The following is a 14852-nucleotide window of genomic DNA, read 5'->3' on the forward strand; positions in this document are numbered from 1 at the left end:
CTCTTAAGGAGAGGGAAGCAAAGCTCTTCATTGCCAAGATGAAGAAAGAAACAAGCATTTACAATGCAATGGTCTCGGCAATATTATAGGTAGAGCTATTGGTATTGCTCATTATTTTTTTATCATTATTGTATCCCTAAATAAATGGCATTGTCATTTCTATTGGCATTAGCTTTTTTTTGCATATGTGATACCTATTGCATTAGCAGAGAGAGAGTGAGGTAGTGAGATAGAGCGAGAGAGAGAGTGAGGTATTGAAATAGAGAGTGAGGTAGTGAGAGAGTGAGGTAGAGAGTGAGGTAGTGAAAGAGTGAGGGAGAGGGATGTTGTGAGGTAATGATATATAAGCATAGAGTGATGTTGTGATGTAGTGAGATAGAGAGAGAGGTAGTGAAAGAGAGTGAAAGTGAGTTAGTGAGATAGAAAGAGTGAGGTAGTGAGATAGAGTGATTGAGGTAGTGAGTGAGAGAGTGAAGTGGTGAGGTTGTGAGCTAGAGAGTGAGGTAGTGATGTTTTGAGAGAGAGAAGTTGTGAGATAGTGAGGTAGTGAGATAGAGTGGAATAGTGAGGTAGAGAGAGTTATGTAGTGAGAGAGAGTGAGGTAGTGAAACAGTGATGTAGTGAGGGAGAGGCATGTTGTGAGGTAGTGAGATGTAAGCAGAGTGGTGTTGTGATGTAGTGAGATTCATACTGTTATCTGTGTAGTCTTTGCCATCGATTTGCTTTGACCTTATTTTAATAAAGCAAGCACCCTCAGTTTACCCTTCCAGTACATCTCTGTTGCTTGTTTTAAGGCGTTACCCACATATTTGGTCTCTGCATCCTGTGTTCTGGTTTTAGTATCATCTTGTATTTGTGCAGCCTATGCCATACTTTTAGCCACTTGAAGAATCTCTGCACTTGCCTTGATGCGTTTGCCCTTATATGTTTCCTGTGTCCTGGTTTTACTGTCTATTGTTTTGTGCAGTCCGTTTCTTGGTTTCACTACCACTGTCTCTGTGCAGTCGGTACCCTAGTTGTACTCCCTTGTTGCATGTGCACTGGCTCTGGTATCATTTTACTATTTATTTCGCCTGTGCATTGGTTTTCACTATCATCCCGTTTCTCTACAGATGGTGTCCTGATGTTACTCTGTATTGCATCTGCTCTGGTCCTGGTATGGTTTTACCCACCTGTGCAGGCTGTGTTTTGGTTTTCACTATCTTCTTGTCTATGTACAGCCGGTGTCCCGATTTTACCCTTGTATTGCATCTGCACTGTTCCAAACGTGGCTTTACCCTCGTGAATGTCTGTGTAGCCTCCGTGTCCAGATTTTACCCTCGTATTACATCTGCACTGGCCACGGGTTGTCTTTACCATCTTGTTTGTCTGTGCCACTGGCATGAGGTGCCGCATCCTGCACGTTCCTCTTTGCGTTTTGACGTAATCCAGTAAGGTATTCTGCTAGAGCATGTGTGGCTTTACAGTGCAGTGTGTTCCCTTGTGGGATGTGATATGTCTAGGTCTCAATCAATTAATGTGTGTTTGGTGATCTAAAACATTTAATATGACTAGTACTATGCAAATGATCTGAGGAAGAAAAATTTGGTGTGGAAAAAAATATCAATTTACTATTCAATTCCTTCACTAGTGGGTGTATAATTTGATTGTTCGATAAATCAAGTACAGTGCAAACGTGGGCAGATTATTATCAATTTGTTTCCATGTTCTGTCAGCGGTTGCAGATATGCAATGTTCATTTCCTAACCCTGAACACATTTTTTTAAACTGGGCTAAATGCGTCTGTTAATTTGAACAGGAGAATGCTATGTCAGCCAAAGTGTCTTAGGCATCTGAGAGCCCGGTGAGGGAGACCTGCGAGAAACACCGTACTGCCCAGGTGGAGAGTAATCCGGGGGTGGGGACAAGTTGCGATACGAGGGAGACAGGAGTCTATGAGGAGGAGAGAGGGGCCTGCGGGATCCAGGGGGAGAGAGGGGCCTGCGGGATCCTGGGGAGAAAGGTCGCCGGGGAGGAGTCGAAGGTCTGCGACCCCCAGGAGAAAGGGGATCGTTCGCCTTTAATGATCTCTGTTGTCCTTGTGCCAAGCTGGCGACATATACACCCGATTCGCCGTTTGCTACCGCCTCTCATCTGCGGATTCGTGACCTCCCCCCTCTGGCACGAGAGTGCACTCACCCGTCTACTGCTCTCCGGCACCTTCGGGAGCGCGGTGAGTGAGACCTACGAAATGAGCCGTAATGCCTGGAGGTCTTAGGCATCTGAGAGCCCGGTGAGGGAGACCTGCGGGAAACACCATACTGCCCAGGTGGAGAGTAATCCGGGGGTGGGGACAAGTTGCGATACGAGGGAGACAGGAGTCTATGAGGAGGAGAGAGAGGGCCCCCACCCCCTCCAGCCTAAGCCCTGACGGCGCCGGACGGATGGATCCTCACGGCCAGACGACAGTAAAAAAAATGGCGTGGCTAAAAAGTGGAAAGAACAGCAAGGAACACTCCCCCAAATCTGAAAAAGACGGAGCCTATTTGGAGGGACGGCTCTCTCCTCCAATGGCTGGCCTCCGTTTAGGAAGCCAGCCAATGGAGGAGAAGCAAAAAGAGAGGCGGGCTAAATAGCCACTCTAGAAAACATTAAATCTTCCGACTTCCGGTTCTGCCTTCGGCAGACCGGTAGTCCTCGACCTAAAAAGAGGCCGGAGGAAATCGAGGTCGAAGTCGACTTCGGGGCATGCTTCTAAATCTAGGAAGCACAAGAAAAAAAGGAGGCATTCATCTCGACGTCACTCGGATAGGGATGCGGCTCCGAGATCGATATCGCCCTCCCGACGCCATAAGGACTTTGTATCTCCCTCGTCCATTCCGGATTCACCTATTGGCCTGTCGTCACCTGTGGCTTCACCGGAACATTCCCTGGATCCGGCCCCGGCTCCATCTCCGACTTCGTCCCCGGTTCCGATTGAGGAGCTTCCAGCTCCAGGAGAGCCTTTGGCTCCGCTGACTCCACCGTCCGCGCTGGTTGGCCCGAGTCCAGTGATGCCTGAAAAATATCCTGCGTTTCCAGGACCAGGTCAGGACCTTACGCATTATCTTAATGCTATGTACGGAGTCTTCTCCAGAGCCATGTACCCCTCTGGTGCACCTTCGGGTCCTATGGGTCCTATGGTCTTTAGTTTGGGTGTTCCCAAAGCCTATCCTCAGGCTCCCTTCATGCCATTTATTCCGGCGACGCAGTCTTGGCATCCACCGGCGCTGAGGACATCGACGCCGCTCCCTTCTTCACCGGCGCCGACTCAACATCGTTCGACGCGGATCCACGCTTGGCTCCGGCCCCGGTGCCGTCTGATTCGGTCATGGTGCCGCCGACTCCAGTTGTGAGGATCAGGTCTAGGAGGGAGGCCCAAAGGGTGCTGGATGAACAAAGATACCTGATGGAGGAAGTAGAGGAAGGGGAACTCATGGAATCGGACAATGTGTTTGAGTTGAAGGAGGCTAGTTGCCTGGACTTATCACCTAAATGGGAGATTACTCCTCCTTCTGACCTTCCTTCAAAGGATGTGGCTCCATACCATGCCGTTATAAAGAAGGCAGCTGAACTTTTAGATCTGCAATTGCCTTCTGCAGAGTTTAAGCCTAACATCTTAACAGAAGTTCTGCACTCTCCTTCTGCTGTTTCGGAGCCTTTACTCCCTTTTAATGACGCCATTATAGAGCCAGTAATGGAGGTGTGGCGTAAGCCCTTTTCTGCTCCGGCAGTCTCTAAAGTTATTGCCAGAAGGTATAGGGCAGCTCCGGGGGACCCAGACTTTTTGACATCTCACCCATCTCCGGAGAGTCTGGTGGTTCAGGCTGCCTGTTCCAGAAAATCATCGGGTTCTTTTCCCCAAGTCCCGAGTGACAGTGATGCGAAGAAATTGGATCAGTCGGCCAAGAAGGTCTTCTCTTCTGCCAGCATGGCCCTTAAGTCGACGAATGCCACCTGCCTTTTGGGCCGGTATATCCATGCACTTATGGACTCAGCAAAGCAGCTAGCCCCTAAGCTGTCAGAAGAGGATAGCATAAGTTTCAATGAGGTCCTTTCGGATACTCAAGCGGCGGCACGTCAGGTGATCCAAAGTGGCTTGGATACAGCTGACTCGGTTGCAAGAGTCATGGGGTCTTCTGTTGCCACCAGGAGGAGTGCGTGGCTTAAATCTTCAGAATTCTCCCCTGATGTTCAGTCAACGCTATTGGACTTGCATTTGATGGCTCCGGACTCTTTGGCAAGAAAGCTGATTCTGCGCTTGAAAGAAGGCCACGGCTAAATCTTTGGGCCTTCAATCTCAGTCAAGGGGTTCGTTCAAGAGGTACAGGGACTTCGGAAGGTGTACCTTTCGTTCTTACAGACAGCCCCAGCAGCAGCAGCAGCAGCAACAAAGCACTTTGTTTAAGAGCTACAGAGGCAGACTCAGGGGTCGCTTTCGAGGTCGACAGCTCTCCTCCTCTTCTTCCTCCTCCTCAGCCCCTCCCACCACCGCAAAGCAGCCCTAGATCCACCATCATGTTGGTCCTGTAGGGGGCCGGCTTACCCATTTTCTACAAGATTGGCAATCTGTTACTACAGACCTTTGGGTTCTAGATCTTGTAGAAAATGGGTACGCCCTTCCCTTTTGGGAATTTCCTCCAAATTACCCTCCTTGTCAAGGGGCTTGCTTGGAGGACCACAGTCTTCTCCTGCAGGAGGAAGTCCTGACGTTACTAAGAAAAGGTGCGATAGAGGTGGTTCCAGAGCAGCAGAGGGGTCCAGGATGCTACTCCCGGTATTTCCTGATTCTGAAAAAGGACAGCAGATTGTGTCCGATATTGGACCTCAGGATCTTGAATCTTTATCTGAAGCAAGAGAAGTTCAAGATGCTCACCCTTGCACAGGTTCTTCAAGCGCTGAATCAGGAGGACTGGATGGTGTTCATCGATTTTGCAGGATGCGTATTTCCACATTCCCATCCTGAAGTCGCACAGGAAGTATCTCCGGTTTACGGTAGGGTCGCAACATTATCAGTTTGCAGTCCGTCCGTTTGGTCTTACTACTGCACCTCGAGTCTTCACGAAGGTGATGGCAGTGGTGGCAGTCCATCTCAGAAGGTCGGGAATCTCAGTTTTCCCCTATCTGGATGACTGGCTGATCAAAGCGGAGTCGCCAGGGAAGGTGCTTCATCATCTGCAGGTTACAACTCAGCTGTTGTACAAATTGGGCTTTTCGATAAACGTGCCCAAATCTCACCTGGTGCCCTATCAGCACAACCTGTTCATAGGGGCGGTACTGGACACTACTGTGTGTCGGACATTCCCACCTCCACAAAGCGTTCTCGACATACAGGAAATAATTCCTTTGTTTTACAATGGAGCAGTCGTTCCAGTCCTGAAGGTCCTTCGCCTGCTCGGTCTGTTTGCTTCCTGCATTCTGTTGGTCAACCATGCACGCTGGCACACGAGGGCGCTCCAGTGGTGCCTCCGCAGGCAGTGGTATCAGCACAAAGGAGATCTCAGGGAGTCTGTGAGGATCTCGGGGAAGCTGCAGCGGATCTGTCTTGGTGGAGCGTGGAGGGCAATCTGTCTCAAGGAAAGCCCTTTCATCTACCTCCATCGGTGGCCACAGTGATAACGGATGCATCCACTTTAGGATGGGGTGCTCATCTGGGGGATCTGGAGATCAAGGGTCTTTGGTCTCCAGAGGAAAGGTTGCTTCACATCAACCTTCTCGAATTGCGGGCGATACGTTTGGCGCTCAAGGCCTTTCTCCCTTCCCTTCGCAGTCAGTCGGTTCAAGTCCTGACGGACAACAATACCGCAATGTGGTATGTCAACAAGCAGGGAGGAGTGGGGTATCTTTGTCTCTGCAGAGAGGCTCTGCGTCTCTTGTCTTGGGCTCAGGATCATCAGATTTGTCTGATGGCAAATCATCTGGCCGGGGTTCTGAACGTATGTGCAGACAGTCTCAGTCGGCAGTTCTCCGCCGACCACGAGTGGAGGCTTCATCCGGAGGTGGTTCGTCACGTCTTTCGGATGAGGGGAACTCCTCGGGTGGACCTGTTTGCCACTCACGAACGCTCACTCCCTGACATTCTGCAGTCTCCAGTATCCGATGCAGGGAGCGTTGGGGGACGCGTTTCAGTTGAGTTGGGGCTCACAACTCCTTTACGCGTTTCCTCCCATACCCTGGATTCCTCGGGTTCTGAGGAAGATTCGCCAAGACCGGGCCCAATTTATATTGATCGCCCCGGATTGGCCAAGAAGGGTGTGGTATACAGATCTTCTCCACCTCTCCTGGTGCCCTCCGCTCTGTCTCCCTCTGAGGGCAGACCTCCTCTCGCAGTCGGAGGGGCAGGTTCTACACCCCCCACCTCCAGAGCTTACACCTTCATGCCTGGAGATTGAACGGGGCAACCTGAATTCTTTTTCTCTCCCGCCAGATGTGGTAGATGTAATTTTGTCTGCCAGATGTCATTCCACCAAATCTATCTATTCCTATAGGTGGTCTAAATTTGTGCTCTGGTGTGGGGAGAAGTCAATTGATCATTTGAGGGCTCGTTTATCTGACATTCTTCAGTTTGCCCTTTCTGTTGCTCAGCAAGGTTTTGCTGTAGCCACTGTAAAGGGATATCTTTCAGCCTTGTCGGCATCCCTTTGTTTGCCGGATCGACCATCATTGTTCAAATCGCCTATTGTTTTACGATTTCTAAAGGGCCTTACAAACAAGTTTCCTCCTACTCCTTTTATTGGGCCTCAATGGGAATTAAATCTTGTCTTAACTTATCTGATGGGTTCTCCCTTCGAGCCCTTACGTAAGTGTCCCTTTAGACTGTTGCCTTTCAAGACTGTTTTTCTCGTTGCGATCACCTCGGCAAGGAGGGTAAGTGAGCTTCAAGCTCTTGAGTTCAAAACCCCCGTTCTTGAACATTCATGCTGAAAGAATGATACTCTGGACCAGGGCTGCTTTTCTGCCTAAGGTGGTAACTCCATTCCATCTGGGACAGTCCATTACCCTCCCTACCTTCTATCCTCCTCCTCACCCTTCCAAGGAGGAGGAGAGACTTCACCGCTTGGACCCTAAGAGGGCGGTGAGCTTCTACCTTGACAGGACAAAATACTTTCAAGTTGACGACCAGCTCTTCGTTGGCTTTGTTGGCTTCAGGAAAGGCGGAGCGGTGCACAAGCGCACCCTTTCCAGGTGGATTGTCTTGTGCATCAAGATATGCTACTCTTTGGCCGGTAAGGAACCCCCAGAGGGTTTAAGGGCTCATTCTACTAGAGCTAAGTCTTCCACTTCTGCTTTGTCTAGAGGTGTTCCTGTGGAGCACATTTGTAGGGCGGCAACTTGGGTCTCCCTTCACACTTTCGCAAAGCATTACTGCTTGGATTCTGAGGTGAGGAGGAATGGACATTTTGCTCGTTCCGTCCTTCAGGACTTTCTGGTATAGAAGGGTGGACACCCTCCTCAGGGAGTGGGACTGCTTTGGGAATCTTTTCACAAGGTGAGGAATCCACTGGCAGATGTATCCATCAGAAGAACAAGTTACTTGCCTTCGGCAACGCTTTTTCTGGTGGATACAGTATCTGCCTGTGGATTCCTCAATACCCACCCGCCTCCCCGTTGTCCACCCTTGTATACCTACAATTCTAATAATGGTGTTTCAAAATGTATTTGTTACTGTCCATGGCATTGTGTTGTTTCTTTTGCCTTCCTTTTTATTCTCCACACTGTGTTTGTCGAATTGTATATTATGTACTGTGTATATATTGCTGTCAGTCCGTCCGTGTGCCTCGAAGGCACGGAAAAAAGGGCGGAACTGACGTCATCATGCCGACTAGGTCTTCTTTTGGAGCCGGTGACGTCAGCGGAGCCGTGTCTCTGTGACGTCGTCTTGGACCTCATCGGCGTGGACTGCTACAAAAGTTTTCGAATGTTGCTGGTGCAGGGGATATTCACAAGGTGAGGAATCCACAGGCAGATACTGTATCCACCAGAAAAAGCGTTACCGAAGGTAAGTAACTTGTTCATTTGGTGCTGTTGGAAATGAATTAAATTAAAGCCTTCAAAGTTCCTTACGTCCGAAAAGTTCTGCAGACTGATTATCAAAACTTACAGACTTAAGCATTCTTGTTAGTGTATAAAATCAAGATACAGTACTTTGCTTGGTTCTCAACAACATGTTTCTGTGCGCACATGTGTGTTTGTGTGCACGCGTTGGGTGGTTGTGGACCCTTGTTCCTGTACACGAGTCAACTATTTATGTACAAGTGCATTGCATATGTGTTCCTCTGCAGATGCATTTGTTTGCTTAGATATAAGTGTCTGGGTACAGAAACATGTGTTTCATAGAGAAGTAACACTGGTGGTGTATATTAAAACAAGGAGATCTCTGATTTTATAATATTACCCTGCAAGAGACGTGACTAGGAATATAGAAAGCACTGCAGGATATGTGGCTGTCCGATATGTGTCCCACACGTGCTACCTTGGGACAAAGAGAACACTGACACAGGCATGATACTGACGGCTAATTTTCTCTAAGGTGGCGCACAAATGCCCGATGAAACCACATTTATTGAGAATCGAGCTTCTGCAGTCACTAGGATGTCCCTCTTCTGGTGAAAATAAAAGATATATATTCTTTTAAATCAATGTCTGCCCCCTCAAAAGTACTGATTGAAAACCCCAAAGATGATTTCAAAATGCAGCTTCCATGTCCATCATGGTACAACATTTGTTTTGTTTTTTTTTGTTAAGGAAGGAAGAAAGATACACTCACTGAAAATGGAATAGCCACAAACGATAGAAGAGGACAACATGAATAAAATACAGCATAAAGCAAAATGTGCTGTACAATGACCTATTGAGTTAGAGATAAAAATACAGAATTGGCAAATCAAAATCATTCGAAAATGGGTACTGTGGATGCCTACAGATGTATATGGTTGCCATCTTGTAATGCCATTTCAAAAATAACTTGAATTCCATTACAAGATGGCTCGCTTGTAATGAGGCTCTTCTGTTTATTTGTTAAATTCCATTGCAAGGTGGTAGCTTTGCAAGTATTGTGTATCACCATTCCTGTCTACTAGGTGGAGAGGTTTGATTCAAAGACTAGCTGAAACTAATCTGGCAAACATTTTTAGATCACAAGATAGCCCCTTCAAATCAATGGAAATGTATTGTTTTCTGAGACATTTCACTTGCACAACATCCAGCACTCTCATGGGCTTGGTAGGCACTCTTGGAAAATTAAAACAAAATGTAATACGTTGATTGGCTAATGGTAGAAGAATCTTAGTGGCTCCTGACGTAATTTGTGCTGAATGACCTTATGGTCAGATGTATTTTTGTCAACTTGTGGTATGCAATATGTTAATGCATTCATTTTTACCATTCAGATACTGATGTCCCTTATATGGCTACCGAAGGAGGCTATACCTACTACCTGGGTGTATGTGGAGCAACAAAAGCAGAAGCCTGCCCAGGACAAAATGTTTCTGCATGCCAAGTAAAAGTTCAGGGTAGTAGTTCTAAGGCATGGGTTGCAGGCAGAGGTACAAACCAAATCCTCAGGTAAGGAAATTCTCTTGAGTTTTTGTGGATGGAAGTTGCATTGCTTTTTTCTTGTGGGTGAATTCATAGGCATATTGCAAGTAAAGTGTATTGAATAACTATTCAAGATCATATTGAATAATGCAGGTTTTATTCTATGCCACAGGAATATTGTTTTTCCTGATTCATTGAAAATGCAGTGAGCTCCACTTTATTATGTCTATGCAGCAATTGATGTACATGTCTAAATGAAGTACGTGTAAATTAACTCTTCATATTAAAGTGTCTTAAAGCAAGCAATGTTGTTCCAAAAAGTGACCACTGTTTGCTATTTCAGCCCTGCAGGGTATTTTGATGGCTAAGGCACAAAGACTTCAAATAGGAATTAATACTTTTTGTGTCAGTTTTGAGCTGACACCTATTACAAGTTGAGCATGAATTGCTCTGTGTATGTAAGTAGAGAGTTAAATGGAGGGCAAAGCGAGCACAAAGATAGGCACCAACACTAATTTCTTTACCCCAGTAATAAAGCAGAGCACTTAATCTAGTGGTGAGGCCTAGCATAAACTGATTGCAACTAGAAGTCGTGCCAGGGATTTCTTTCTTTCTGATTTAGATCAAATTTCTAGTTGGTGAGCTTTATGTATCTTTCGCCTTACTACAGTCATCACATTTATTTCGGTAGCAGGGTGTCCTGAATTTAATGATTTAGAAATATGATGCATTTTACTATGCCTAGTTTGACACACTAAGACTGCCGGGTTATCCTCACTTGCTGTCGTTCAAGAACCTCTTCGGCATTGTTTTGCTTATTAGATTTTCAAAGATTGTCATGTGAAAGATTCATCATATCCTTTAAGATTTTACCTTTATTCATAAACCGCTTGCCCATAAAACTGTATTGTTACAAACTATACAACACATTTAAATAACTGAAGAAATATGACTTAAACAAATTTAGCAATATGGTGGAAGCTACCTCCCAGTTTAACTAAGTTATGTGATGAGGTAACCAACACTCATCAGTGCACGTTGGCAGATTTGGGATTTCTTAAATCAGTGGGATGTTATGCAGCTATATTAGACAGGAATTTTTGATTTCCTGATTTGATTTGTAGGCCTTGGAACCATTTCCAAATGCCATCAGTGCCAACAGCAATGTGTTACATTTCCTGTAAATACTCAATACAAATGTTCCACTCACTAGCCCCTGACTGCGTGCGCTCTTGCAATTCGGTTTTCCCTGGTAGCTTGCTTGCTTCTTTTGTTGTTTATTGTAGGTTGTTTAGTTCTAGGCTAGTTTGAACCACAGAACAGAATATTTAAGCTGTCGTTGACAGGTTTTGTTTGTTTAATGGGCTCACCAGCTGACCGAACCTCAACTGATACATAAGCAAAGATAAGTCATTTCATGATGGGTTCATAATAAAACATCTAGAAAGGCTTGGGGTGTGTGCGATATTTCTTCAGATGTTGCCACTTGCATGGGCAAACGCTAAACGTAAGGGGGCTGTCATGCAAGGTGAAGGTCAAAGATGAGTAAGGGCATGGGATTGCTGCAGAGGGTGGCAAGCATGGTGCTACGTTTAAGGGTAAGGTTATCATGCAAATTAAGGCTCACCGCTGAGGTGGGAGAAAAGGGGTTCTCTTCAGTAGATTTGGTGATCATGTGGTTTGCCTGGAGACTGAATGTATTTGAGCAAGGTGTCGGGGACATTGACAACAGTGCTAGAACAAGAGGGATTCAGGGGTGTCAGGTCTTTGATGGTTTACATTGTTCCGGACATTCTTACATTTTTCCTGCATGGCAGTAGGGTGGGTCGGAATTGGGATGGTGTTGCATGTCTTTTGGGTCAAAGCACGGAAAGGCCAGATGTCTAGTATTCTCCTTGCATCTTTTTAATTCCACCCTTTGAATTCCAGCCTATGGTGATGTACCTTTAACATAATTTAGGGTTCTGTGTTCTTAGTTCGCTTATGTGTGAAATGTTTGGGGGGGGGGGATTGGGGGTTTGTTGGGGATTATGAAGAGTGGCAGTTTGTTCCTGATGCTGTTTGGGCTCTGGCGAATAAAGCTCCTCACTACTATTTTCTGCCTATTTGGACACACCCATTACCACTGAGGAAATGGAACAAACTATCAGTAGTTTACCTGGCGATAAAGCACCAGGCCTGGCCGGGCCAACCACTGATTTAAAGAGTATTCCTCATTATTAGCCTCACATCTTTTTGCAAAGTTTCAAGATTCCCTAAAAACATGTGTCCTACCGCCTTCATTGAAAGAGACAGTCATCATTACACTCCTTAAGCCAGGCAAACCTGCCAATTTTTGTGACTCATACCGACCTCTTTCACTCATTAATGTTGATAACAAAATCTATGCCAAGATCCTTGCCAATAGACTGCAACCCCTTCTAACTAAAATATTGCGATCAGTCTGGTCGCTCGACTTCTTACATTCTACACACAATTTTTGTGATAATGCATCATCTCGACCCACAAATTCTGGCAGTAGCTGTTCTGCTTGACGCTACTAAGGATTTCTATTCTCTAGAATGGACGTACCTTTTTCCCCCTTTTGGCCTGACTTGGCCTTAGGCCTAGCTTAATTAAGCAAACGCATCCTTTCTACACTCTTCCTCTGGCACGTGTGCGCTTGAATGGATTAAGTTTGGATCCCTTCCAGTTTACCCGTGGCACACATCGGGGATGCCCGCTAACCCCACTCTTTGCCATTGTGATAGAGCCACTGGCTGCGAGACTTGGGCAACACCAGTCCAACAGGGGCATTTATTTTATAACGCAAGGTTTGGTAGTTTCGATGTATGTAAACGGCATTACTCTATATGCCTGTAAACCGGAGAAGAATTTGACCCCTATGATGAGGGAAGTGATCCTCTTTGTTGGATATTCAGACATACAACTTGACTGGGTCAAATCCATACTATTCCCTCTTACAGATAAAACACAGTGATTACCATAGGAGAACCCTCTACAATACAATGGGCAGACAGCCCAGTCTGATATCTGGGCATATGGCTCAGCCGTGACATGGAAGAGCTGTGGTGTGCGAACTATGGCTGAGATATGACTTGGCTAGAGAAAAGGATAAATAATATGGTCTAGGCTACCCTTCTATCTCTCCCCAGACGAATCGTCATAGCTAAAATGATTATCCTTCCCCAAACTCCTTTATCTGTTTTTCAATATCACGCTGCTTCTCACAGCCCACTACCTCCGGCGCTTAAAGTCTAATATGATCACTTTATTATAGGGGGGGGCAGATAAACAACCAAGAGTCTCACTCTCCCACTAGCACCAGGAAGAATTGTAGCACCCTACTTGACACAATATGTTTACTGTGCCCAAGCCCAATATTTGAATTTCTGGCTTTATCCAACTTCACGTGGCCATAGAGATGGACCGCGCTGCCCCATGCCCTCTGACAACTGCACTATTTTGTCCTAGAAATACCAGGAAGACGATCAATGCCATTGAATGTGTCAGCTCGGTATGAGATGGCTTGAGAAGGAGAGCAAAACTGGACTATCTTTAGGGCCCCTCCATCTCACTAGCCAATAACCCCCTGCTACCATCACTTTTAGAGAAGGGAGTCATTGTGTGAGCATGCAAGCATAAGATCGTACTGTTCTCTGATCTGTATCCAGATGGACAGTTCCTCTCATCACTGCAGACTGCAATATCTCCTCCCATCACGTTTCTTGACACCTTGCTGTACTATCAGCTATGAGCATTATTTCGCACACTGCATGACACGTTTCCTGCTTCACCCCCGGCCCTACTGGTGCTGGAACATATCCTCACTATTCACTTCCTACATTAATTATTCACGCACCTCTACAATAAAGTAGAGTTCATCACCAACACTACCGCAAAGGCCCAGGCACTGTGGAGGGCTGAATCTGACCCAGCCATCACAGACGCACAATGGTCCTTTTGCTGCAAATATTTGAAACTTCTCTCCCCGAACTATAGATTAAGATGAATCCATTTTAAATTCAAATCTTATTTACCATCCCCCGTACAACTATTCCGGATCGGATTAGTCTCAGACCCATGCTGTCTGCGATGTAGAGCTCCACAGGCCTCCTTTATCCACCTGGCTTGACGGTGTCCGAGCACAGCTTCTTTCTGGGGGGAAGGTGTTTGCTCATATATACATGATCACTGGTCACAAGGTCCCACACAGTCCTCTTGTGGGACTGTTGGGGTATGTTGAAGCTATCCCCTACACACCCTGTCATCCTATTGCCACACTAATCCTGCTAGCCTAGCGCAGAGTGGCTATACACTGGGGCAGAAGACCCGCTCCCACCATTAAATCCTGGAACCACGATATCGCATACTGCCAAGTAACTACTGGGAGCTTATGACACACCCATCTCTCCCCAGAGACATCTGGGAGACATTCACTTTGTGGCTTTGACAAAGGGACTCTAATTGACCTGCATCTTTCTCTACGCCTTGAACACTCTGGAACACTATGGTCTTGCCCATTCCTCTTTTGATTCACAGAAAGGTTGCATAACCTATTAAACTGCTTTTATTGCCCTACCATTTAGGAATCACTCAAGGTGATGCATGATTTTTACTGTTGGCACTGTGTATTATGTGTTTAGTGAACTTAAATCTGTTACACTGTTGCAATCGGTAACAAATGTTGCTCTACATTGAATTGTGGTTCTGGGGACACTTTTTTCCTTATACCTTGCCCGGGCACCTTTCCCCTCCCTTCTTCTCTCGGCTCGTCTCCATTCTTCCTACTTCCCTTGTTAAGCTGACACTGCTGTTTTGTTATCTTGTTTGTAATGATAAATGCCAATAAAATCAATTATAAAAGACCTCTTTTCTGGTGTAGTGAATGTTCCCCCATATTACCACAAAATTGGTGAAGAGGTGGCCATAGCCCTAGACCCACGTGATTTAGAAGCTACCTATGATTTGTACATTTGTGTCCAGAACAGAGTTGAAGATTGAAGAAATTCTCCATTGGTGGACTAAATTTGGTCGGGCAAGTTCATGCAAACATTTGGCTCATGCAACCTTTGCTCAATGCCTAATTTGGCATTTTTTTCGGAAACCCTGCAGTTTTTACAGTGCTATCGCAAGCACAATATTCGCTTGAGAGTTGTTTACCTAGGCAGCAGTACTGCCCAGCTCCAGCACAAATCAGCACAGCACATCGTTGAGGCAGTGCGATAGCTGGATCACATTGGATCTGTATGGCTCAGCATTGTGCCCAGTACCCTGCCTCTGAATGCAGCATCGCC

At 46.2% G+C, this 14852-nt stretch overlaps 1 protein-coding gene across 1 annotated transcript in view; it reads left to right on the forward strand.

Moving 5' to 3' along the window:
• Positions 1-14852, forward strand: part of IGF2R (insulin like growth factor 2 receptor) — a 1674612-nt gene that overhangs the window by 313646 nt on the left and 1346114 nt on the right. The window contains exon 9 of the mRNA XM_085611652.1: positions 9408-9582. Within this exon, the coding sequence (XP_085467778.1) occupies positions 9408-9582 (175 nt within the window). The remainder of the gene's footprint in view (positions 1-9407; positions 9583-14852) is intronic.

This window comes from Triturus cristatus, chromosome 6, assembly GCF_964204655.1.
Source record: "Triturus cristatus chromosome 6, aTriCri1.1, whole genome shotgun sequence".
Lineage (NCBI taxonomy): Eukaryota > Metazoa > Chordata > Amphibia > Caudata > Salamandridae > Triturus > Triturus cristatus.